General features: G+C 46.0%; 1 protein-coding gene across 1 annotated transcript in view; it reads left to right on the top strand.

Moving 5' to 3' along the window:
- Positions 1 to 24,163, top strand: part of TULP4 (tubby like protein 4) — a 240,786-nt gene that overhangs the window by 176,171 nt on the left and 40,452 nt on the right. The window contains 3 exon segments of the mRNA XM_021086385.1: positions 16,685 to 16,865; positions 18,983 to 19,117; positions 23,186 to 23,352. Coding sequence (XP_020942044.1) covers positions 16,685 to 16,865; positions 18,983 to 19,117; positions 23,186 to 23,352 — 483 coding nt within the window.

The following is a 24,163-nucleotide window of genomic DNA, read 5'->3' as shown; positions in this document are numbered from 1 at the left end:
CAGTGCATCCTCATACCTTCCTGGCTTCTCTCTGCACCCCTCTCGCCTGCACACTCGCCGTAGTGGACTGGTGAGGTCTCCTAAGCTCACAAGGCTTTCCTACCTTTGCACACGCTGTTCTTTCTGCTTTGCCCGTTGTCCGTCTGATCAGTTTGGACTCATCCTTGAAGTCAACTCAGATGGCCCTTCCTTTGTGCAGAGTTGATTGGACTCTGCAGCTCTGGAGCACCTCCTGTATACCAAGAGCACTTTGTGTGACATCGTCCACATCGTGTTGGCACGTTGGTTGCATGTTTTGTCCTCAGCAGACGTGAGGGCAGGAGCCATGCCTCGCTGTTCCCTGTAGCGGCAGCAGTGCAGTCGTGCCAGGAGTGTGGGAACAGGCGTCCTCGCGTAGGGCCAGCTTCGCCGCCTCTGCACCCAGAGATGATCAAGTCCTTGGCCTCACCTGAGGAATTGCCAGCTTCTTCCCATCCTCGGGTGCCACAGAGACACGAGAGGAGTTCTTGGTTTACCCCACACATCCAGCCCTGGCAGGACCCAGCATTAGTGTTTTACCTGTAACTCTTCTATATGGAAAAGTCTATAATTTTTTGGCTCTTCGTATCTGCTGATACTGGTGTAGACTCTTTGATTGCTTAAGGCTGCTTAAGCTTTGTTTGTTTGTTTGTTTTTTAATTTTTAGGCTGTGTGGTTATCCCTCCCTTAGAAAGCAGTTTGAATGATGATCCAAATAGCCAAATTCCTCTTCCTACTCAAATCCAAAAGCTGGTTTTGAATATGAATCGTTGCCAGTTTAATCCTGATCCATGGTTATAGAAAATTCAACTCAGTGACAGTTATTAGATATTACGACGTCCTGCCAAGAAAATCCATGTGATTGCCGGATGAAAGCCTCTGCAAAATGATGTGTTTCCGTTTCCTCGTATGGTGTCCCTGTGGAGCTGCCTGAAGACAGCTTCACAGACCACCTGCCCTAAAACTTTTTTCCTCCTTCCCTCCTATGTCACATCTGGCCCCTCTCTTTCCCTCTCTTCTGTCTTTTCTTCACAGTATCAGGAGGGCTTTTTTTAATCCCGAGCCAACAGACTTTTCACTGTTAATATTCTGAAATTCTCCTCTTTACCCACGGTGCCTGTGACACGTACTCATTTTTTTTTTCCCTTTTACACTAGAGTCGTAAGTGAGCTGTGCCTCACTGATACCAGTCGCAGGCACCAGTCTCTGGTACATGGGTGCTCAGCCTCACTGTGCTCTAGGAGTCTCGCAGTGCCATTGTGTGTCTGAATAGCTGTTGGTTGTTCTTGTGCAGGAGAGCGAAGTCAGGAAGGACTGTGTCACCGCCTTGGTGACATCACTCCAAACAAATTCGTGATGAACACCTGGAATTACGTTCAGGCAGTCTGTAGCCACAAGAAGGACTTTGAGGCTCATTTCTTTTAATGAGGGCACAAGTCAGTATTGAAAAAAAAAAAATCGTGGAGGCAAATGAATACTTTTTCTTCATAAAATCTGGAAGTACTGATAATGACTCTGTAGAGGTTAGCCAGGCAATGACAGATATAAACTATGATTAAATTATACAGCAGAAGCTGTAGGGTAGTGATGATGAACTTAGAAAACAGGAGAAGAGTCCTCTACAATAGAAGAGAGAAAAGGAAAGCTATAGAAACAGATTTTCTACTCCAAGGATTTATAGATACAGTCTTACAAGTGAAACCTGTTATTTCAGTAGACACAAATTATGTTTGACTTTCGATTATAGTAAATAACCAGTGGTTTCCCCTTTGGAATGTTCTATGAGGAAAAAAGCATTTGTCACATAGCTGAAATAGTTGAGTGTTTGCTACTGATGTTGATAGTCCTAATGAAATACAGGTGTACGTCACTTTATATGCTAGATGTTAAAATGTGAACTGATGTTTTGTAATCATAATTATACTTTAAATATCCACGTAAAGGAATCCTTCCTACTTAAAAGAATGTATTCGGTAGAAATTACCCTTGTTTAGAAGGCAGTTTGGTGTGAAATGGGAGTTCTGCATGTAATACATGTTTTGGCTAAATGTCCAGACTTTAGTTTTGCATGAGTAGAGGTAATTTTTGTTTATAAATACTAAAACTTTTTTTAAAGGAGGTCTGAAATACTTACAGTAGACCTGATGTTTTCTAGGCACCTTAAATCATGATTTCAGATAAACTAGAGAGAGTGTAGGGCTGGTACATCTTAAACAGCCTCAAGATAAGCCTTTAGTTCTTGGCACAGATGCGAGTGGGTGAAATCTTCTCCCCCCATCCTGATGTGTTTTGTTGTTTTTTATGTAGGAACAGAGAAGGTTTATTCTTTTTACTTTTGGATACAAACACTAAGTCCCAAGCTGCCTCTCATCAACTGAACGGAGGTTTTTCATAAACTGTGGTGCCTCCTGATTCACTGTCTGGTGTCTGCTTATGTGATCAGTGATCCACCAGCATCTGCACAACAACTTAAGTGCTGTTGATGCCATGATGTGGACAACAACAAGAAAAATCGCTGAAAGTACCCTTTGTGCATCTGTCATATACGAAATGAAAGCTGTTACATGTACACTTTGCAAGAAATATGACCTTTCCTTCTCATTTGGAGTAGTCAGGATTGGAGTGAAGTAGCAGGATCGATAAGGGAGATATTTCAGTGTAGGATTAATTAATTTAGTTCAAGTAATTTTAAAAATAAGATTTAAATCATTACTATACAACATCTTTTCAGAGATATTAATTCATAAAAGAGGAACTATTATAGATACTAATATACACTTAAAGCTTTAACACATTAGTTGGTTGAAAAGAATAATTATTCATTTAATTTTGAAATGTAAGGTTATGATTGAAGTACCAGCATAGAATTCAAGTAGATTTGCGTTAGCAAATCTTTTTGTTATCCCCAAGCATATTGAGGTTATCCCCAAAAGTATTCCAAGTAATAAATGATTCTGTAGTGTTTTTCATTATATTTAAAACTTTGATTATAAAAAATTAGTAACACATTAAAAATAAAGAACATAGATATTTTACCACATTTGCTGTTTTATCCCTTTATTCTTTTTTTTTTTTTTGCTTTATTTAAGGCAAATCCCAGATAGCATGTGCTTTCACCCCTACTTTACTTCAATATAAATCTCTTCAAAATATGGGAAAGGAAGTCAGGAGATGGCTTCCCACCCTCTATGGCTCTCTTTATACTACTATTAATAGTTTAAACTTCTTCTGACTTTGTGTGTCTTCTGGGTAATCTGTTAGGCTCTTCGTAGGGGAAAATAGATTTTGTTAGCAGAAACAGGTGAAACTACTTTGTTGTGTTATTTTGGTTGAGTGAGAATGACAATTAAGATGTTTAAAAATTAAATTACTGGAGTTCTGTTATGGCGTAGTAGGTTAAGAACCCAGTGTAGTCTCCATGAGGATGTCAATTCCCTCTCTGGCCTTGCTCAGTGGGTTAATGATCTAGCATTGAAGTAGACTGTAGTGTAGGTAGCAGATGCGCTTTGGATCTGGTGTTGCTGTGGCTGTGGTGTACACCGGCAGCTGCAGCTCCAATTCAACCCCTAGGCTAGGAACTTCCATATGCCACAGGTGCAGCTGTAAAAAGAAAAAAAAAATTAAATTTCTCTTTGTTATCCCTGGACATGTAGATCATTGGTGGATCACTATATAGAACAGTCAGTATACGTAAATAATAAAATATGCTAAATTTAAAAATCCTTCTTGAAATTTACATTTAGCGGTTTAGGTTAAGAATGAAAGATGGGAGGCAGTTAATTTTATACACTGGCTTTTATCAAATACACCATCTAAAGAATGTATTGAACAAGCATGATGTTGGCAAGATGGTGGAATAGCAAGCCCTGGACCCTCCTTTCTTCAACAGACTCACCAAGTCAGCCATACACAGAACAGTTTTCTTGGTGAGAAATTTAGAAACTAGTTGAGAGGCTTGCACCCCAGATGTGTGAAATCAGCCACATCAGAGCTGGTAGGAAAATTCAAGATACCCTTTTGCGGAGTTCCCGTCGTGGCGCAGTGGTTAACGAATCCGACTAGGAACCATGAGGTTGCGGGTTCGATCCCTGCCCTTGCTCAGTGGGTTAAGGATCCGGCGTTGCCGTGAGCTGTGGTGTAGGTTGCAGACGCGGCTCGGATCCCGCGTTGCTGTGGCTCTGGCGTAGGCCGGTGGCTGCAGCTCCGATTCAACCCCTAGCCTGGGAACCTCCATGTGCCTCGGGAGCGGCCCAAGAAATAGCAACAACAACAACAACAAAACAACAACAAAAAAGACAAAAAGACAAGATACCCTTTTGCCGCAATCACTATCCTTGGCAAAGTGCCGTATGATTGGGAGAAAACCCCCAGCTTCCAGCTTCTCTCTGGGAAGGGGAGGAAAGAATTGGATCACATGTCTGATGTTGTGATTTTTTTTTTCTGGGCATGGCCCAAGCCACTGTCTTCCTTTTCAGCATTCTCAAAGGGCTTATGGAGCACCTGGGGGTTTTGAGAACAAAGGTGGCAGTTTGGACTAGCACTCAGCACAGTCCCTTCTCCCAGCCCAGTGCAGAGTGAGCTGTTCAAAAAACCTCAGATTCCAGCTTCTACTGGGGCAGTGGGCAGGGAGGTGGTGGTAGTAGAGTTGGACTTTGTAGCCAGTGTTCCAGATTTCCTAAGGGCTGCCCAAAGGACTGGCTTCTGTCTTAGGGCATAAATAGGACCCAGCATATTCTAGACATTTGGGGGGGGCCACTAAGAACAAAGATGGTGGTTTGGCTAGCACGATAGTGTGAGAGACCTCTGTAATCTCTGAACAGGCTGATTGGTGAGGGTCTTCTTTTTTATAAGCTAGGTCAATGAATATTGGGAGAGGTGGTAATTTTGCCCAGTGCACAGAGTCAAGAAAAATGAAGAAACAGGGAAATCAGCCCCAAACAAAGGTACAAGATAAATCTGAAACTGACCCCAATGAAATGGAGATATATAATTTATTTGACAGGGAATTTAAAATAGCAGTCATAAAGATGCTCGGTGAGGTTAAGAGAACAATGTGTGAACAAAATGAGGCTTTTAATAAAGGTTTTAATTGTTTCTTTTTTCAGCTAGAAATTAAGGAGCTGAAGTGTACAGTAATTGAAATGAAAAATACTCTAGAGGAGTTCCCATTGTGACGCAGCAGTAATGAACCCAACTAATATCCATGAGGACATGGGTTCAATCTCTGGCCCCACTCAGTGAGTTAAGGATGAGGCATTGCCATGAGCTGTGATGTAGGCCATCAGCTGCAGCTCCAATTTGACCCTAGCCTATGAACTTCCATATGGTGCACATGCGGCTCTAAAAAGACAAAAAAGAAAAAAGATATATACTAGAGGGTTTTGGCAGTAGCAGATTAGATGAAGCAGTAAAAAGAATCAGCAGTATTGAAGATAGCTCATTGGAAATTACCTAGTCAGAGGAGAGAAAAAAAAAAGTGAGAGAGTGAAGAAAGCTTACGAGACTTGTGGGATTTCATCAAGTGGACCAATATAGTATTATGGGACTCTCAGAAGAAAAGAGAGAAGGGGGCAGAATGTTTATTCAAAGAAATACTGACTGAAAACTTCCCAAATCTGGGGAAGTAAACAGACATCCAGATTCAGGGATCCTAATGGATTCTAAATAAGACGAACTCAGAGAAATGCACACTGAGATATGTTTTTAATAATTGTCAGGCGTTTAAAGGAAAAAGAATTTTGAAACCAGCAAGAAAAAAGTAACTTGTCTCATACAAAGGATCTCCCATAACACTAGAAGTGGATTTAAGCCTTTCAGTCCATAAAGGAGTGTGACTATATATTCAAAGTGCTGAATTTAAAAAACCCTACCAATCAAGAATGCTATACCTGATAAAACTGTCCTTCAAAAATGATGGAGAGCCTAAAGGCTTTCCTAGATACCCAAAAGTTGAGGTAGTTTATCACCACTAGACCTACCTTACAAGAAATGCTAAAGGGAGTTCTTTAAGTTGAAATGAAAGGATGATAGACAATAATATGAAAGCATATGTTAAAAAAATAAGTGAAAGCATATGAATACAAAACAAAAGTCAGTGAAGCACAAAGGAAGACAGCAAGAGAGGAAAAGAGGGACAAAAGAACTACAAGACTGACAGAAAACAGTTAACAAAATGGCAAGAATTAGTCCTTCCCTGCCAATAATAACTGTAAATAAAAATAGATTAAACTCCCTAATAAAAAGACACAAAGTAGCTGAATGGATGAAAAAACATGATCCAACTATATGCTGCCTGTAGGAGACTCATTTTAGATTTAAGGTCATATATAGACTGCAAATGAAAGGATGGAAAAAGATATTCTATGCAAATGATAACCAAAAGGGAGCAAGGGTAGCTATAATTGTAGCAGACAAAATAAACATTAAGTCAAAGACTGTCATAAGAAATAAGGAAGAACATTATATAAAGGCAAAAGGATCAATTCACCAGTAAGATACAATTATAAATATATATGCATGCAACATTAGAGCATTTAAATGTACAAAACACCGAATATAGAACGCAAACACAGAACTGAAAGAAAAATAAACAGCAATATAGTAATGGTAGGAAACTTTACTGCTCCATTCTCAATACTAGATAGAACATCCAGACAGAAAATCCATAAAGAAGCAGTGAACTTTAACAGCACCATACAGCAAGTAGACCTAACAGACATGTATAGAACATTGCACTCAGCAGAATAGGAATATATATCCTTCTTAAACACAAAAGGTATATTCTCCAGGAAAGACCACTTGTTGGGTTAGAAAACAGTCTTAACAAATTTATGGTATTTGAAATCATATTAAATATCTTTTTGATCACAGTGGAATGAAACTCGAAATGAATAGTAGAAGTTATACTGAAAAGTTCACAAATATGTGGACATTAAAGAACACATTCCTGATTAACCAGTGGACAAAGAAGAAATCAAAAGAGAAATTAGAAAATACCTTGAGACAAATGAAAATGAACACACAACATACCATACAGGATGCAGCAAAGAGAGTACTAAGAGAAGTTTATAGCAATAAATACCTAGAATTAAAAAGGAAGAAAGGTCTCGGTACACGTGCACGCGCACACACACACACACACACACACACACGCGTGCACGCGTGCACACCTCTCTTAAAGAACTGGAAAAAGAACAAACTTAGTCCTGAGTTAGGAGGAGGAAGGAGATAATAAAGATTAGAGCAGAAATAACACAAAATGGACAATTAAAAAAATTTTAAAATCAGTGATACGAAGAACTGGTTTTTTTTTTTTTTTAAAGGTTAGCAAAATGGACAAGCCTTTGGTTAGACTAACTGAAAAAGACATGTCTCAAATCAGAAATGAAAGAGGAGACACTACAGCTGATGTCACAGAGATAAAAAGCATCATTTGCAACTACTCTTAATTATATGTCAACATGTCGGATAACCTACAGAAAATGGATAAATTTCTAGAAATATGCAATCTCCTGAAACTGAATTATGAAGAAATAGGAAATATGAACAGACCTATAACTAGTAAGGAGATTGAGTCAGTAATCAAAAAATGTTACAGCAAAGAAAATGTCAAGACCAGATGGCTTCACTAGTGAATTCTGCCTAACATTTAAAAAAGAATTAACACCATTCCTTATCAATCTCTTCCAAAAACTTGAAGAAGATGGAATGCTCCCAAACTCATTTTATGAGGCTAGCATTACCCTGATACCAAAGCCAGACAGACACTACAAGAAAAGAAAATTACAGACCACTATCCCTGAAGAAGATAGATGCAGAAATCCCTAACAAAATACTGGTAGACTGAACTAAATGGCACGTTAAAAGGGTCTTGCACAACAATGAAGTAGGATTTATCCCTGGGGTACAAGGGTGTCCAACATATAAAAATCAATTAATGTGATATACCACATTAACAGAATGTGAGATACGAGCATCTCAATTGATACAGAAAAAGTATTTGACAAAATTCAGTACCCTTTTATGATAAGGAATCTCTGCAAACACAAGGTCGGACACTGTCCAACTCCTAGAAGATATAAGGGGAACTGAACTTGATGACATTGGGCTTTGTAATGACTTCTTGGATATGGCATCAAAAACATGGGCAACAGGGAGTTCCCGTTGTGGCGCAGCAGAAACGAATCCTACTAGGAACCATGAGGTTGCGGGTTCAATCCCTGGCCTTGTTGCTCAGTGGGTTAAGGATCTGGTGTTGCTGTGAGCTGTGGTATACACTGCAGACACAGCTTGGATCTGGCGTTGCTGTGGCTCTGGTGTAGGCCGGTGACTACAGCTCTTGATTCAAACCTCCATGTGCCAAGGGAGCGGTCCTAAAAAGGACAAAAGACAAAAACAAACAAAAACATGGGCAACAAAAGCAAAATTAGGAGTTCCTGTCATGGCTCAGCTGTTAACGAACCCGACTAGCATCCAAGAGGAGGTGGGTTTGATCCCTGGCCTCGCTCAGTGGGTTAAGAATCTGGCATTAACATGAGCTGTGGTGTAGGTTGCAGACACAGCTCTGATCCTGCATTGCTGAGGCTCTGGTGTAGGCCTGCAGCTCTAGCTCTGATTTGACCCCTAGACTGGAATCTTCCATATGCCACGGGTGCAGCCCTAGGAAGGCAAAAAAAAAAAAAAGGCGCAAAATTAGACAAGTAGGACCACAACAAACTAAGAAGTTTCTACATAACATAGAAAAAAGGGTGAAAAGGCAACCTGTGGAATGGAAGAAATATTCTCAAACTGTATATGTGGTAAGTAGTTAACATCCAAAATACTTAAGGAACTCCTTCAACTCAATAGCAAAAGAATTTTAAAAATAACAAGATTAAAAATGGGCAGAGGACCTGAATAGATATTTCTCCAAAGAATATATACCAGTGATCAACAAGCTACGAACGGTACTCAGCATGACTAATCATCAGGAAATACAAATCAGAACCACGGTCTGAAGTTCCCTTGTGGTGCAGTGGGTTAAGGGTCTGGTGTTTTCACTGCTACAGCTTGGGTTGCTGCTGTTGTGTGTTTGAACCCTGGCCCAGAAACTTCTGCATGTCACCAGCACAGCCAAAACAAACAAACAACCCACACACATGCACAATCAGATAACACCCTATACCTGTTAGAGTGGCCGTTGCTTAAAAAAAGGGAGAGGGAAGTGATGGCAAGAACGTGGAGGAATCGGAACCCTTGCACATTGTTAGTGGGAATGAAAAATGTCACAACTGTGGAAAACAGTGTGGAAGTTACTCAGAAAATTGAAAATAGAACTGTCATATGACCAGCAATCCTGCATGTGACTCTTCAAAAGAATTAAAAGCAGAATCTTAAATAGATATTTGCAAACCTTACTCATTGCAGTTGTGTTTACCATAGCCAAGATGGGAACACAGCCTAAATGTCCATCAGTGAATGAATAAAGAAAATGCCTTTTGTACATGCAATGGAATATTATTCAGTCTTAAAAAGGAAGACTAAATAATACATGGATAAACTTTGAGGACATTACGCTAAGTGAAATATTCCAGTCGCTAAAGGCCACATATTCATGGCCTCACTGGTGTGGGGTGTCTAAAATGATCAAAGTCGTAGAAGCGGAGAGTAAAATCGTGGTGGCCCAGGCCTGGAGGGTGGGGAAAAAGGGGAGTTTCTGTTTAGCTCCACGAGGTTAAGGACTTCTGTACCTCATGAGCAGTGTGCAGCTCTACGCTTAAGGATTTAGGAGTGTAGATCTCATGCTAAGTATTCTTACCACCCCCCCACCACCAATTTAGTGATATGTTAATTTAGTGATATAGTTTTCATATGCTTTTATTAGTAGCACAGCATGACAGTAACCTTGGTTCTGACACAGACCCCTTGCATGAATGCCATTGTTTGTCTTGATGGCTCCACTACAAAATTGAGCTTCCCAGGGTTCCCCGTGGCATTTCTAAACCACGAATGCACTGCTGCTGTGACAGCCCTCCCCTTGGCCTTGAAAACCTCCTCGTGCCATGTTAGAGGGAGGTGATGTATATCACCACCAGTGACAGACAACTCTCCTGACTGAATTCTAGACAGGCCCCGTTGAACCTGCTTCTTCACTAGGCCTCAATTTTGGCCTATAAAACTAGATTCCTGTCGCAAATGATTTCATACGTGCGTACAAACACACACACACCTGCCCAGAGACTTGAACAAACCCTACCCCCCCCCACACACACACACACATGCCCGGAGACTTGAACAAACCCTACCATAATTTCTGTCCACCCAAGGCTGTGTAGCTGAAGGTGACAACTCCAGCCTCCTGCTCTTCTTGCCTGGGAAAGCTTGAGACTGAAGAAAGAATTTTGTTTATTCCAGGCAGCACATGAAGGTAGGGCCCCTGTCTCCCAGGCTCTGAACCTTAACTTCCTTAAGCGCCAGTTGGCAAAACCCAGATGCCCTCATCCCATTGGCAGACCTGAGCCCACTCTTTGTAAGCTTCCACTTCCCAGAGTCTTCTTGGGTGGCTGCCGCCTCCCTCTCACTGTGCTCTCATTCTTCCTTTAAAATGCCCAGTCATGTCTGCACGAGTGGCAGCTGCCTTCACCTCCTCACCGCAGTACTGATAACTGGTTAAAATCTGTCCTTACCTCTGTGGCTAGTGCCCGGCTTCGTTGGTCTTTGATGCCAGTCATGGGTGCTCTTGGGCCTGCTCCCATAAGCACATACCCTGACAGCCCCTGTGTGTCGGAAGACTTTTACCCTCCCCAGACCAGGAAATCACTTCATCTTAGCCCTTTTGTTGAAGGCTATTAGTGGTCGTAGGAAGAAATACACTGAGAAATAGATTTATATTTTGAAGGTTTGAAGCGTTTTGAATCTGGAAAGGATTTGAGAGCTCATCTAATAGACCTTTTTTAGCTGGCAGAGCAATGCTCAATTCAAAGTTATATAAGTAGTTAGGAGTGGTCAAGTCACAGTTATGCAAGTGATCAGTATTACTTGATCAGTAATAGATCAGTGATTCAATTGACCCATAATTGATCAATTCAAAGCTATATACGCAATTAGGAGTCAAATAGAACCCAACCCCCAGCCAGCCAACTCCTCATCCTGAGTAGTTTTGCAAAGGAAAGGATATTTCCCCAATAGATTTGGATTGTCTTCACCAAAAGCTAAGCAGGTTTCTGTTCACCTAGCATCTCCTTCCCAAATTAGAGGTGCCCATTCACCCCCAGGGCCACGTGGTAAGTGGCTCCCCAGGGGATTGTCACCTTGCCCAGAGCTGTATTCCCGAAACATTTCTCTCTACCTCATTCAGTGCATATGTAAGTATATTTTAATAATATATTCACATGATGTGTATTTTTAAATGTTCAAAAGGATATGTGATGAAAAGTTCCCTTTTAACCACTATCCTCAAGCCACCCAATTCTGTTTCCCAGAGATAATCGATGTTTCCAGTATCCTAGTTTTTAATTAGTCCTGTAGTCAGACTGTTCCCCTCCACCCGCAAAAGCATGTGTAGAGTCTTTATTCAAGGGTGAATAAACTTAAAAGTGAGCCTGAGGGATTTCAGAAAGAATGTTCTAGCAATGAGAGTTATTTAACGTTAAATTCAGTACCTGAGGCAGAGAGAATATCTCCTTCTCTGAAAATTTTTGAACTTATAATAGTCTCTCATCTTCATGGGTTAGTTTATAAGCAGTTATTCTGCAGTGAAGAGATGAAATGACTTCAAAATTATATGTTTAGCCCAAAGATTCACATTTTTATTATAGATATTTTGGGTGAGATTTCTTTCCCATATTTATCAGAATAAATCTTAAAATGTCTGAGAAATGACTGTTAAAGTCAATTGTAAAATTACATTTTATCTTTTTTTTTTTGAACCAGGAAATACTCTGTTAATCACTTGAACAGTTCTATCCTTTGCACATGTCTGATTTCAGTAACTCTCTTTCCTTTGTTGCAGAATAGTCAAATTGGGCCTTGAAGCACATTTGAAGGCTAGTGTTTTTTCTGAACCCAACAGGAGGGTTTAAAGAGCAAAGGGATGTCACAGCTTGTCCCTCCCTCCTCCCTCCACAGCAGTGCATTTAGGCACATGCCATCAAGAGGGGCTGAAATTACCAGAGGCACATCTCAGAGATACTGTGGGTTCAGTTCCAGATCCTTCAATAAAGCGAGTCACACAAATATTTTGGTTTCCCGGTGTAAGTAAAAGTTATGTTTACACTATGCTGTAGTCTATTAAGTATTCAATAGCATTATGTCTAAAAGGACAATGTACGTACCTCAGTTTAAAAATACTTAGGAGTTCCTGTTGTGGTGCAGGGGAAGCGAATCCAAATAGTATCCATGAGGATGCAGGTTCAATCCCTGGCCTCGCTCAGTGGGTTAAGGATCCGGTGTTGCCATGAACTGTGGTGTAGGTCACAGACTCGGCTCAGATCCCAAGTTGCTGTGGCTGTGGCGTAGGGTGGTAGCTATAGCTCCAATTTGGCCCTTAGGCGGGAACCTCCATATGCCTCGGGCCTAGCCCTAAAAAGCAAATAAATAAAAAAATAAAAATAAAAAGACTTTATTGCTGGAGTTTGTTTTTGGCATAGTGAGTTAAGGCTCCTATGTTGTCACTGCAGTGGCTTGGGTCACTGCTGTGGCACAGGTTCAATCTCTGGCCCAGGAACTTCCGCACACCATAGGTGTGGCCAGAAAAAAACCCAGAAAACAAAATCCTTTATTGCTAAAAATTGCTAACATCTGAGCCTTCAGCGACTTGTAATCTTTTTGCTGGTGGAGGACCTTGTTTCAGTGTTGATGGCTGATGACTGATCAATCAGGATTGTGGTTGCTGAGGTTTGGGTGGCTGCGGCAATTTCTTAAAATAAGACAGCAGTGAACTTGGCCACATAGATTGACTCTTCTTTTCATGAACCATTTTTTTCTGTAGCATAAAATGCTATTTGATAGCATTTTATCGGCAGTGGAACTGCTTGCAAAATTAGAGTCAGTTCTCTCAAACCTTGTTTTATCAACTGAGTTTGTCATCTTCTAGGTCCTTTGTTGTCCTTTAAATAAGCAATTAAGTTTGCACTCATATATGAGCATGGTTTTTGGTGTCCACAATTACAGTAGTAACATCAAAGAGCACTGATCACAGATCACTGAATATAATAATGAAGTTTGAAATATTGCAAAAATTAGCAAAATGTGACGAAGATAGACAAAGTAAGCAAATGCTACTGGAGAAATGGCACCATTAGACTTGCTAGAAAGACAGACAAGCAGAAACAGCAACGTTTAGAGTGTTTTGGGGGGCATGCTTAGAGGAGGATTAATTCTGTGTGGTTGGTCCCCAAAACCATGACACCTGATGTGTGCTCACCTGTTACACCAGACACCATACTGGACATTGGAGATAACTTGCCACCAGAGGACCTGCTGGCTGTGTTGGTTGGGGGGAAGGTGAGATGATGCATTTCATCTGGGATGTGTTGATTCTGCAGGTCCTGGCTCTGGACCATCCAGGGGTAGGTGGCAGGTAGGCAGGTAGATGTGTGAGTCTGGAGCTTAGGGGAGAGGCCTGAGTGAACCAGCCTGAATGGGGTCCTGGAGGCCTTGGGCATGACTGTGACCTCCTAGAGAGGGAAAAGGATCAGGGACCAAGCCTAAACGAGGAGACAGAGCCTGGAAGGAGGAGCTGGCACCAGTCTGTCTGGAGCCCCAGGATCGATGCATGTGTGTATATTCATCATTACTAGACTTTTCTGACTCATTCTCTTGAAATGCTTAGCTCATATAAGCTTTATCTCATTGGAAATGATTAGGCATAAAAAGCACTTGTAATAGAGGTGGTTTTTTAAAATCTGATTTTGTGTTGAATCAGTGTTCTTCACTTCTCTGACAGCATTGCTCCAAACAGAATAGCTTCCTCCGTCATTGCTTGACAGCTCGACGGCTCGTGCGCCGTTTTCCTCCTCTCTGATCTCAGTAGCGCATGATCTTCCAAGAGAGCCGAGAAGTCGTGGTGGGCAGTTTGGAGGCTGGCTGTTTTTCGTTTCTGTTTGTGGTCCTATTTGGCTTTACTGTGATGTTGAACACTGAAAGCTCGTTAAAACACCAGCCCTTTCATTCATGCATTCGGTGCTGTCTGTCCTTCTCCAAAATGGAAAAATGTGAGTGGTACTCAAAAGAGGCCTCATCTCCTCCATCCCTTCACAAACCCTGCTGTGTGCTGTCCCCTCTGGCGGGCCCTGGGGGTCGGTGGTGAACAGAGCAGACGTGGCGCAGGTCCCCAGAAGCCTCCAGTCTAGCCTGGGAGTCAGACACAAGAACTGACATGACACTGTGCCAGTGGAGACTGCATGAGCACTTGAGAGGGATGGTCTGTGCTCCTGCCTGCTGCTGGGCCGTGTTTATTCGAAGCAGAGTCGGAGGGATCCGTTAGCCCTTCACCTCCCCGCCCAGCCCCGCCCCAGCACGGGCACAGGTGCACAGCCGCTCTTCCGAACCTGCGTGAACAGTGGAGGGAGGACGTGGATGGGACGCCGCCTCGCAGAGGATTCCTGCACCTCTTCTTCGTTTGAAATACCTGAGTTTTACATTTCAGTAGAAATTACAGTAAGTCATGTTTTGTATTTATCGTCACCGAAAACTCAGGCTTCACAGTGCCCACCTCCTCCAGGAGTTCAGTGGGCCTGACCCACCATGCCAGGGCCCCCTCTGCCCATGTTGCATGAGGACTTTGTGGACGTGCCAGTGGAAACTGATTTTCTCTGTTGGCTACCAAAAATTCACCTTTTTCTAAAATGATTTTTACTACGTTCTTCCTAAGTCTTGTCTTTTTTCCTTTAAGGAACATTTGATCATGACTCATCACTGGCCCCAGGAAAAACTGTTTAAGTTTTTTCTTAGTTTTTAGTCATTAAAATACCATATTTAAAGGAATATTTGGGAGTTCCCATCATGGCGCAGTGGTTAACAAATCCGACGAGGAACCATGAGGTTGTGGGTTCGATCCCTACCCTTGCTCAGTGGGTTAATGATCCAGTGTTGCTGTGAGCTGTGGTGTAGGTCGCAGACGTGGCTCAGATCCCGCGTTGCTGTGGCTCTGGCATAGGCTGGCAGCTACGGCTCCGATTCGACCCCTAGCCTGGGAACCTCCATATGCTGTGGGAGCAGACCAAGAAATAGCAAAAACAAACAAACAAACAAAAAAAAAAGAAGGCAAAAAACAAAAACAAACAAACAAAAAAAGGAATATTTGTTGGACAGTTTATCTAAAATAGCTCTATAAATTTTGAGATTATTACCACTGAAATGAAATACGTCTTCCCTTGCCGTTAGTCGACCTTAATATCAGGATGTATGTCCTAAAATAGTCATATTGTTGTCACTGACTTGACTTCACTGATGTGACAGTAAATGCTTACTGAGTGCCCACTGGACCTGAAGCCCAAAGGCGCCAAGGTTACAGCTCTGGACAGTCTTTGCCCTCAAGGACTGGCAAGTCTTTGTCAAAACCATAAAAGCAAAAAGATGTATGGACCTAGGAAGTCTTAACTTTCCCTTGGTGTAAACCCTGGTCTTTCTAGTTAGATAGACCGCTAGACTTTGTCAGTGTACCTGACCTCCGTTAAGTTGTTTCTGCATCTGTAAAACAGAAATAACTTACACAGTTCTCACAAAGAGTTGTTGATGGATAGACACGCTGCCTGTCTGAAAGAGAAAGGTTCAGTGCCAGCAGATTCGAAAACTGCGGAGTCGGTCACACTAAGCAAGCAATAACAGTGTGCCCCTCATGAGGTCCTGCTTCCCGGGCCCCAGGCGTCCCCTCGGGAACTTCCAGCAGGATGACCATCCGGGGAGGCCTCCAGCAGCTGTGCGGTTCCTCTCCCACTCTGATGGGTGCTGGTCACCCCATCCGACCTTTTCCCCTGCCTGTGTGCGCTGTAGTCCTGGACACCCCAGCATGTGCCTGAATGTGTACCTGGCCCGGGGACTAGGGGGTCCCCTAGGAGCAGCCCTCGAGTTGTCGGGCCATCTGAGCTTCATGCCGGCAGTGCTGGCACTTAATTATTTTGACAATTAATGAGGTGAACTTGTTAGCGTAGCACTTGACACAGTAAGCACTCACTGAGTGTATGAATGCCGTTGATTCACTGTGGCATCATTACCTAAGTTCCTCAACACCATTATTATTCTGACTGAAATAAAACATGAACCAAAGATGCTTAAATACACTTAACGTTTTTCTTTGAAATTTAAGAATTTTACCAGTGAATCTCTGCTGCTTTTTTTTTCAAGAAAAATAAGTAAATATTAACTTCTTAGCCCTCCTCCTCCAACCAAGAAAACCCAAAACAAACAAAAACAACTCATAAAAAGTTAAACGGTGATTTTGCTGTATTTGAAAACATCCAGGCAACATAATGAAATATTTATTATGATGTTAGTCCTATTTCAGTAATAAAGGACTAAAATTCTTGCAGTAATAGCCAGCTCAGAGTCTTCTCCGTAATGCTTTTTGTATTTCCTCAGTTGTTTAACTGGTGTCTGGTTTAGTTCTAAATGTATCTTGTGCTTGGGAACAAGAAGTCGGGGCCGTGAGGTCCGCCACGCGTCCATCACACCTGGTGCTTGGTTGCAGGTCCTCTTTGGCACGGCGGACGGGCAGGTGATCGTCATGGACTGCCACGGCAGGATGCTGGCCCACGTCCTCCTGCACGAGTCGGACGGCATCCTCAGCATGTCCTGGAACTACCCCGCCTTCCTGGTGGAGGACAGCAGCGAGAGCGACACCGACTCCGACGACTACTCCCCGCCCCAAGGTAGCGCGCTGGCTCCAGGGACCAGGGCGTCGGAGGAGAAAGCCATCCGTCAGTGGGAGGGACCCTGCCCTGACGCGCTGGGAGGGGTTCTCCACGGGAACGCAGGGCAAAGCAGCCCAATCTCTGTTCTGGACCTGCCTCGCTTCCCTCTGCATCCCTTTTCACGGAATCCCTGTCGGTCAGGTTGCTGAAGCCCCTCAGGCCTAGGTTTTCCTCGATGCGGGGGACCCAGGGCCCTTTCCGGCGCCTGGGGCTGTTGTGGGGCTTAGCTGCGCGGTGGGACTAGAGAGCGCCGAGGAAGGAGAAGGCCGAGGAGGGAGAAGGCCATGCGCTAACAGCATCACGCAGTATGTGGTGTCCAGCTCCCGAACGCTGTCAAGCCTGTAGCTTTAGTCAGGTGAGAAGAGGATTGGCTCTGCCCGTGATGGAGGCCAGTACGTGGGGCTGACAGCCACGTCCCTGTCTCTGCTATTTCCCGCTGGAGCCTTTCCCTTCTCGGTTCAGAAGACCCCTGCCCCCAAGCCTCACAGCGATGTTCGATTAGGGTAGGTGACCTCTGAGCTTTTTAGCATTTGTACCCGTGATGAGAGATTGTTTGAAACCCCTGGTGGGGATAATTTCAGATTCCAGCCTCTTCCTCCCCTTGCGGGTGTCTTATCCCCCCATCAGAGGCCTCGGCTTTTGCTGCTGGCCGGCAGCAAGGTCAGCCTTCAGCCCCGGCCTGCCCAGCGCCCTGACTAGCGAAGGGACGCCCCGCCGAGGTGTGGTCACCGCCGCAGGACTTGGGGCAGCTGTGCTCACGCAGCTGGCTGAGTCGCGCTCACACACTGGACGGCTCCACCCTCCCGCGTGCCCGTGGGCGGGTTTGACGGGAAGGGCTGGTCCAGGGAAGGGGCTTTTACTTCTCCCCCATCAGCTCTGCCCACATCGGTACTTGGAGTGATTCTTTGTCCTCTCCCTCCTGTCCCAGACGTGATAAAGTGGCATGCTTCCCAGAGACGAGTACGCCTTCGTGTTCATTCATTCACTCAGGGACGAGGCGGTGTTCACTGAGAGAGGACTCCCAGCTCTGGTGGGTCTTGGGAGGAAGAGCCCTTAGCTCCCGCACGTCCACTTCCTCGGGGGCCCAGGGGCCTTGAGCCAGGTGTGCTGCTCCCTCCGCCTCCCTCTCGTGAAGTCAGTGTCGGTCAGCACTGGGCTGGACCCCTTACAGCAGAATGTCTCCTCATCCCCGTGTCTTGGGCAGAAACACGGTCCAGACACCAGGTTTACCATGGAGGTCTGGGGCAGGTTCTGGGCTCGAACTCTGTTCCTGGCCGCTGCTCTGACCAATTGCCCTCCTGGAAGCAGCGGGCAGTGTGGGGATGGCTGGCGCTTGCCCTTCAGACCGTGCAGGGCTTCTCTTGGTGGCCGAGGGGATATGAGCAGGGAGCTAGGTGCCCGCAGCACCGGCAAGTGGAGCAGAGGAGGGTGACGAGGGCTCCTGCAGGCGGGGCTGCACCACACTCTGCTTTGCTTGGCTTTCCTGTGCTGCAGGCGTCTAGCTCCGAGCTCACCTCCGCTCGGCTACCCGGGTCCACGAGCCACATCCGGCCCCGGCCTTCCCTCCCCATTTGGGGTCTTCTGGTAACAACAGAGAATGGTGGCTGCTTATCTCCTATAATCGGTGCAAGTGCGTTCAGTATTGAAAGGCAGCTTTTCTCTGTACTTTGGACCAGGATTAAGAAAACGTTTTCCTCCGTCTTCCCACCATCTATAGGTGTTATGTGACGTTAAAATCATTTCCATTTGCACATCACCAGGAACACGTATCACAACCACCCAGGTGAATACACTTCTCACACGCGCTCAGCACCACACGACAGGGCCCAGGGAGCCCCCTCGGTGCCCTCAGGGCCGCTGGCCCCACCGCCTTCACTGTTCTTCAGGAAGCGCCCCCGCGCTTTCGCGTGGCTCCTGGGTGCTCTGCAGCTGGGCCTTCTCAGTGACGTCGCAGCCCGGAGTCTGACCCGCGTTCCTAGGCGGTTTTCAGGCCCTTGGCAGGATGGCAGCGTGCGGCCCGGATCTGGGTGGTGTGTGGTGCGCCTCTTTTTCACTCAGCACTCCTGTCCCCGCAGATGGTCCGGCCGCCTATCCCATCCCGGTGCAGACCATCAAGCCGCTGCTCACCGTCAGCTTCACCTCGGGAGACATCAGCCTGATGAGCAACTACGACGACCTGTCTCCCACTGTCATCCAGTCAGGGCTGAAAGGTACAGATGAGCCCGTGCGGCTGGCCTTCCCAGCTGCCTGCCCCTGCAGCCACCTCCCCCGGGCTTAAAGGACCCTGGCCGTAGAGCTCTTTCCTCTCGCTCCTCCGCGTCTGTGAAGAGTCCCACCTAGAGGAGGGCTTCCTGACGGCATCTCCGTCTTCACCTGCCCTTGTGATCGTTGTGGGGGTGGGTGCTGGCCTCCCGCTGGCAGCGATGGCGTTGGGCACCAGCATCAGCTGGGCCTGTGGCAGCAGACGACGCACGAGGCACTCGACACAGGAGCCCCTCTAGTTTTAAGGCTTCTGAAGGAACTGACCGTGTGCTGTACAGTTACCTTGACCGCCCGAGGCATCCAGGTGAAGCCGGCAGTCAGGGGCTGACGCCCTCCTGGGAGGCATCATGAAATGTTCTCTCAAGAGGAGAGCAGTGTCCGGGAGCATGCGGAGTGTTCTGAATTTTGTTCTTCAAGAAGACTGCTGAGGCGCTGGCTGATGAGGTCTTTCAAAGAAAACAGTTCTGTCCCTTCTGTCTTGAATGGTGCAGTGTAGAAATTCCAGGGCTGCCCCCTTGGACCTTGATGCTAAAGGGCCTTATTATAACCTGAATGCAAGGTTGGGGGCAAGCCTCCAGCTCTGCTTGCTACTGTCATCAGAACTGGCCATTGGAACAGGGGGTCGTGAATTATTCAGGAACCCCAGGGGTGCAGAGAATCAAGTCTGTACACTTAACTGTTGATGGGCTGGAAGGCATCAACTGGCCTGCACACCCTGGAAGCACTTGCTTCTGTTTCAGAACTATAGAGTATTTTTGTATTTATTTATTTATTTTGCTTTTTAGGGCCACTCCTGCAGCATATGGAAGTTCCCAGGCTAGAGGTCTAACTGGAGCTGCAGCTGCCTGCCTACACCACAGCCACAGCAACGCCAGATCCGAGGTGAGTCTGCGACCTATACCACAGCTCACGGCAACACCAGATCCTTAACCCACTGAGTGAGGCCAGGGATCGAACCTGCAACCTCATGGTTCCTAGTCGGATTCGCTTCCACTGCGTCATGACGGAAGCCCCTACCATATTTTTAGAGGCACATGAAAATCCCTCTTTTGGGCGTCCCATTGCTGTTTCAGACCTGTAACTGGAAGGAATCATTCAGCCTGTCCCTCCCGGGGGACGTGGAGCCCTCCTCTCAGGCACCGCAGATGGGCGTGTGCAGGGCCGAGTGTCTTTTACGATGATCACGAACGTAAACTGTTGCACTTTTCTGTAAATTCTTCTGAACGTTCTTTCACGGAGCTCAAACAGAAAGGCAGTCATCATAAATTCTCCATAGATTCCGTCATCCAAGCTCTACTTTTGCTCTTCTGAAACTCTGTTTTTAACCCCTTTAACCAAGTTTATTCATCTCATCCAAACCTGCCGCTTGTCTTGCGGTCCTGAGCTTTGTTCTCAATGAGGTAGCTGATGGGCACTGAAAATGTCGTAATTACCACTCAGTTCCTTGGTCTTCTTTGTAGGGTGAATTTTTCCAATTTTTCACCATCTTAGAAACTACCTGTGGGAACATTATTTTTCATCCCTTGGATGTATTATTCAGTTCTCTGTCAGGCTAGATGGTGTCGGGGCAGCATTTCTGACACATTGCCACAAAGTGCAGGAGAGAGTCGGGAACAGGAAGGGGAGGTGACTGGGGAGGTGACACAGAGTAGCCGTCCCAGGAGTTCCCACTGGCTCAGCGGATTATGAACCCAGCTAGTATCCATGAGGATGTGGATTCAGTCCCTGGCCTCGCTCAGCAGGCTGAGGATCCAGCGTTGCCCTGGGCCATGGTGTAGGTCACAGTGGCTTGGGTTCTGCAAGCTGTGGCTGTGGCGAAGGCCGGCAGCTGCCGCTCCGATTCGAGCCCTAGCCTGGGAACCTCCTACAAACAAAACAAAGCAAAACGAAAAGTAGTGCTCCTTCTACATGTGGACATCTTGAGTTGTAGCCTAAAAATACGGGCAAATTTAGTATTCTTGTGATTACCTGACTAGAAATCTAAATTTAATCTAAAAATGTCCTCCGTCGTTTTTACTCTCATGGCACAATATGCTTTGTGTAGTAGGCCTCCCTAATTTCAGAAAGTTGGGTGAAGTTTAAGTAAATTGGTGTCATCCAGCAGGTTCTGCATGTAGACAGTTTCTCTTTTCTGTCTTGGTTTCAGAGTATCTTAAGGCCTCAGTCGTAGACGTGGTAAGGACGGCAGTCGTGTTTTGAGACTGTGTTTATGTTTTGTCACTGCGTCATGGGCTGTGCTAGTGGCTGCTGGGAAGAGGTCGCCAGGGGCGTCACGGACGGCTGGTGGCAGCTCCTTCCCTCCACGGTCACCTCTCCTTTCGCAGACTGGCCAGGTGCTTGGCTCATAAGAACTGGCAGTCCCCAACGTATTATGGTTCAACTCAGGGTTTTTCGCGTTTATGATGGGGCAGAAGTGATACATGTTGGGTAGAAACTGTGCTTTGAATTTAGAATTGGGATTTTCTCCCAGGCTGGCGACACGCAGTCTGATCCTGTCTCGTGATGCCAGCTGGGCAGTGGCAGTTCCCAGGCAGCCCGGCGATCACGAGGGTCAGCATCTGATGAGCTTCCAGCCTCTCTGTTGTTCGTTGTCAGTACAGTATGCGGTGATGACCCGAGGGAGTCAACACTGTGTTAACAAACCGGCTTCGTGTGAGGTGCTTTTGCCCACCCATGGCCAGTTACGTGTATTAAATGCACGTTCAGCGTAGGGTGGGTTTATCCGCATGTAACCCCATTGTCAGTCAGAGAAGATCTGCAGATGGAGGGGTCTAGTGTTTCTCCTTTACTGTCTCAAAAAAGTATTCACAGTTTGCTTCCTCTGCACACTCTGCTGCATTTGTCTCTAGACTGTGTCGAGGCTGGCTGGACAAGCAGGCCCTCGGTTCCCTGGGTCTGGTGAGCTGTCCTGACCCAGGGCCTGCTGTCTGGTCTTCCAGGGACGTTAAGGAACTTGAGTGACCTCAGAATGTGCTGGTGTTGAGGTCAGACTCAGTACCGCACGTGTGGTCGCGTGTGACCGGGTAGATCTAGCTGGGGAGCTGCCGGCCGCTAGACCCCGCTGGGAAGTGCAGCCCTGCGGTGTGTGTGGTGGCGGGGGGGAGGGGGAGGGCACCTCTGAATTCCGGCCTCTCTGCAGAGTAGGCCTCGGACTTGCAGATTCCAGGGGTCTCTGGATAGGCCGCATGGGGCTTTAGGGTCTTAAGGGAGAAAAACCGTGCTGTAAATACTGTACCAACTTTGAGCTTGTTCTCCTCATTGGCATTAGACCAGCCATTTCGTAGCCGTTTCTTGCGGGTGCGGAAGGCCGTGTAGGTGAGCATCGCGTCTCACCGTGAGGAGCTCTCTGACGATGCTGCCTCCCACCGGAGGGTCACCTCCTCTTCTCAGCCCCCACAACATCCAACTGCTGAGAGAAAGTCCAGCCTTCCCATGCAGGCATGTCCTTTTCTGAACTTCATCTGCCTCGCAGTGCACAGAGCTCAAATGAGTAGAAACCAGGCTCTCCTCTTGGTTTACATTTCACGTGTAGCATCTGTTGACTCTGGGTCCTCTCGGAGGGAGGGGACACCGCAGTGGCGAGAGCACTTGGCGTGGACCATCACGGGTGGCATGGTCTAACCTGCACTCACACAGTTCCGCCCGTCCTGCTGTAGAAGCCCTGGTGTCGGAGCTGCTGTCCCAGCACGTCATGAGCACCTGAGTCTCTGTTGTCTTCAAAGAAATGGGCAGCTCTTGTCTTCAGGAAAGGAAGGGGACAAGCCACCACTCAGTGGCTCCCATGCTCAGCAGTCCCATTTCTTTTCTTTTCTTTCCTTTTTTTTTTGGCCTGCTGCATAGGAAGTTCGCGGGCTGGGCGTGGAACTCAAACATCAAACCACAGCAGCGACAACACTGGATCCTTAACCACTAGGCCGCCATGGAACTCTCAGTGGTTACATTTCTTTAACTACTTAAATGCAAGTTCAGGAAGGGTCCCGTCCTTGTGCTGACCATTTGGCTCTTTGTGATTTCAGAGGTGGTGGCCCAGTGGTGCACCCAGGGAGACCTCCTGGCGGTCGCTGGTATGGAACGGCAGACCCAGCTCAGTGACCTTCCCAACGGCCCTCTTCTGAGGAGTGCCCTGGTCAAGTTCTACAATGTTCGTGGGGAGCACATCTTTACACTGGACACGCTTGTGCAGGTGAGGACATGTGTCAGCCAGACACCGACTGTGACGCTGCTCTGCTGTTTGCCCCCAACCTCCGCTAAGTACCCGCGAGCTGGTACTACTCATTGTAATTCTCTTTGACAGATTTTAATCTTTTGTTGACCCAAATTAAATTATGGGATATAAACTAGGAGAAATAAAGGAAAAAGAAAATTTTGCCTTTTAACCAAAATACTTTATTCCATTCCCCAAGTGCATGGACAGTGAGTAAGCAGAGTGAGCTGGTGTTAATCCTTCCGAAATAGAAATCAGAAACTTGCAGAAAAGTAAATGCTGGATCGGCATTTGTTACACTCTGATGTTGTTATTATGGCGGTAAAGTGCTCTTACCTTTAAACTGAATGATTGTTAAACAATACATTTAAAAGCCTAAAGGTCTTTAGGAAGCGAGCACAGCGGGCCTTTCCCTTGGTTATTCCCCGGAGTCTTGAGCCCACCGTCTTTCTGGTGGGTCAGTTGTGGTGGAGACGGTCTGACGGTGAGTTGACGGTGGATGGAGGTGATAATGTTGGGGAGATGGCTGGATCATCAGTGTCAGAAAATGAGACACGTGAGCACGGGGAGCCTCGACAAGGCTCTTCACTTCTGCAGAAGGGCGCGGGGGCTGCAAAAAGCGCGTGCAAAGAAGGAAAGACCCTCCCTGCTCATCCCTAACGCAGGCGATGGACCTGTCCCCTTCCCATGGGTCAGGTCAGGGCGCACATCCTTCTCGGTCGGCTCATTTGAAACATGTTGTTCCCGGGAGCAGAGGGAAAGAGGAAGCGGGTCGCAGGAAGGTGTTTCA

The sequence above is a fragment of the Sus scrofa genome, chromosome 1 (genome assembly GCF_000003025.6).
Source record: "Sus scrofa isolate TJ Tabasco breed Duroc chromosome 1, Sscrofa11.1, whole genome shotgun sequence".
Lineage (NCBI taxonomy): Eukaryota > Metazoa > Chordata > Mammalia > Artiodactyla > Suidae > Sus > Sus scrofa.
Note: the sequence above shows the minus strand (reverse complement) of the source record. Positions and strands in the feature narration are given on the sequence as shown.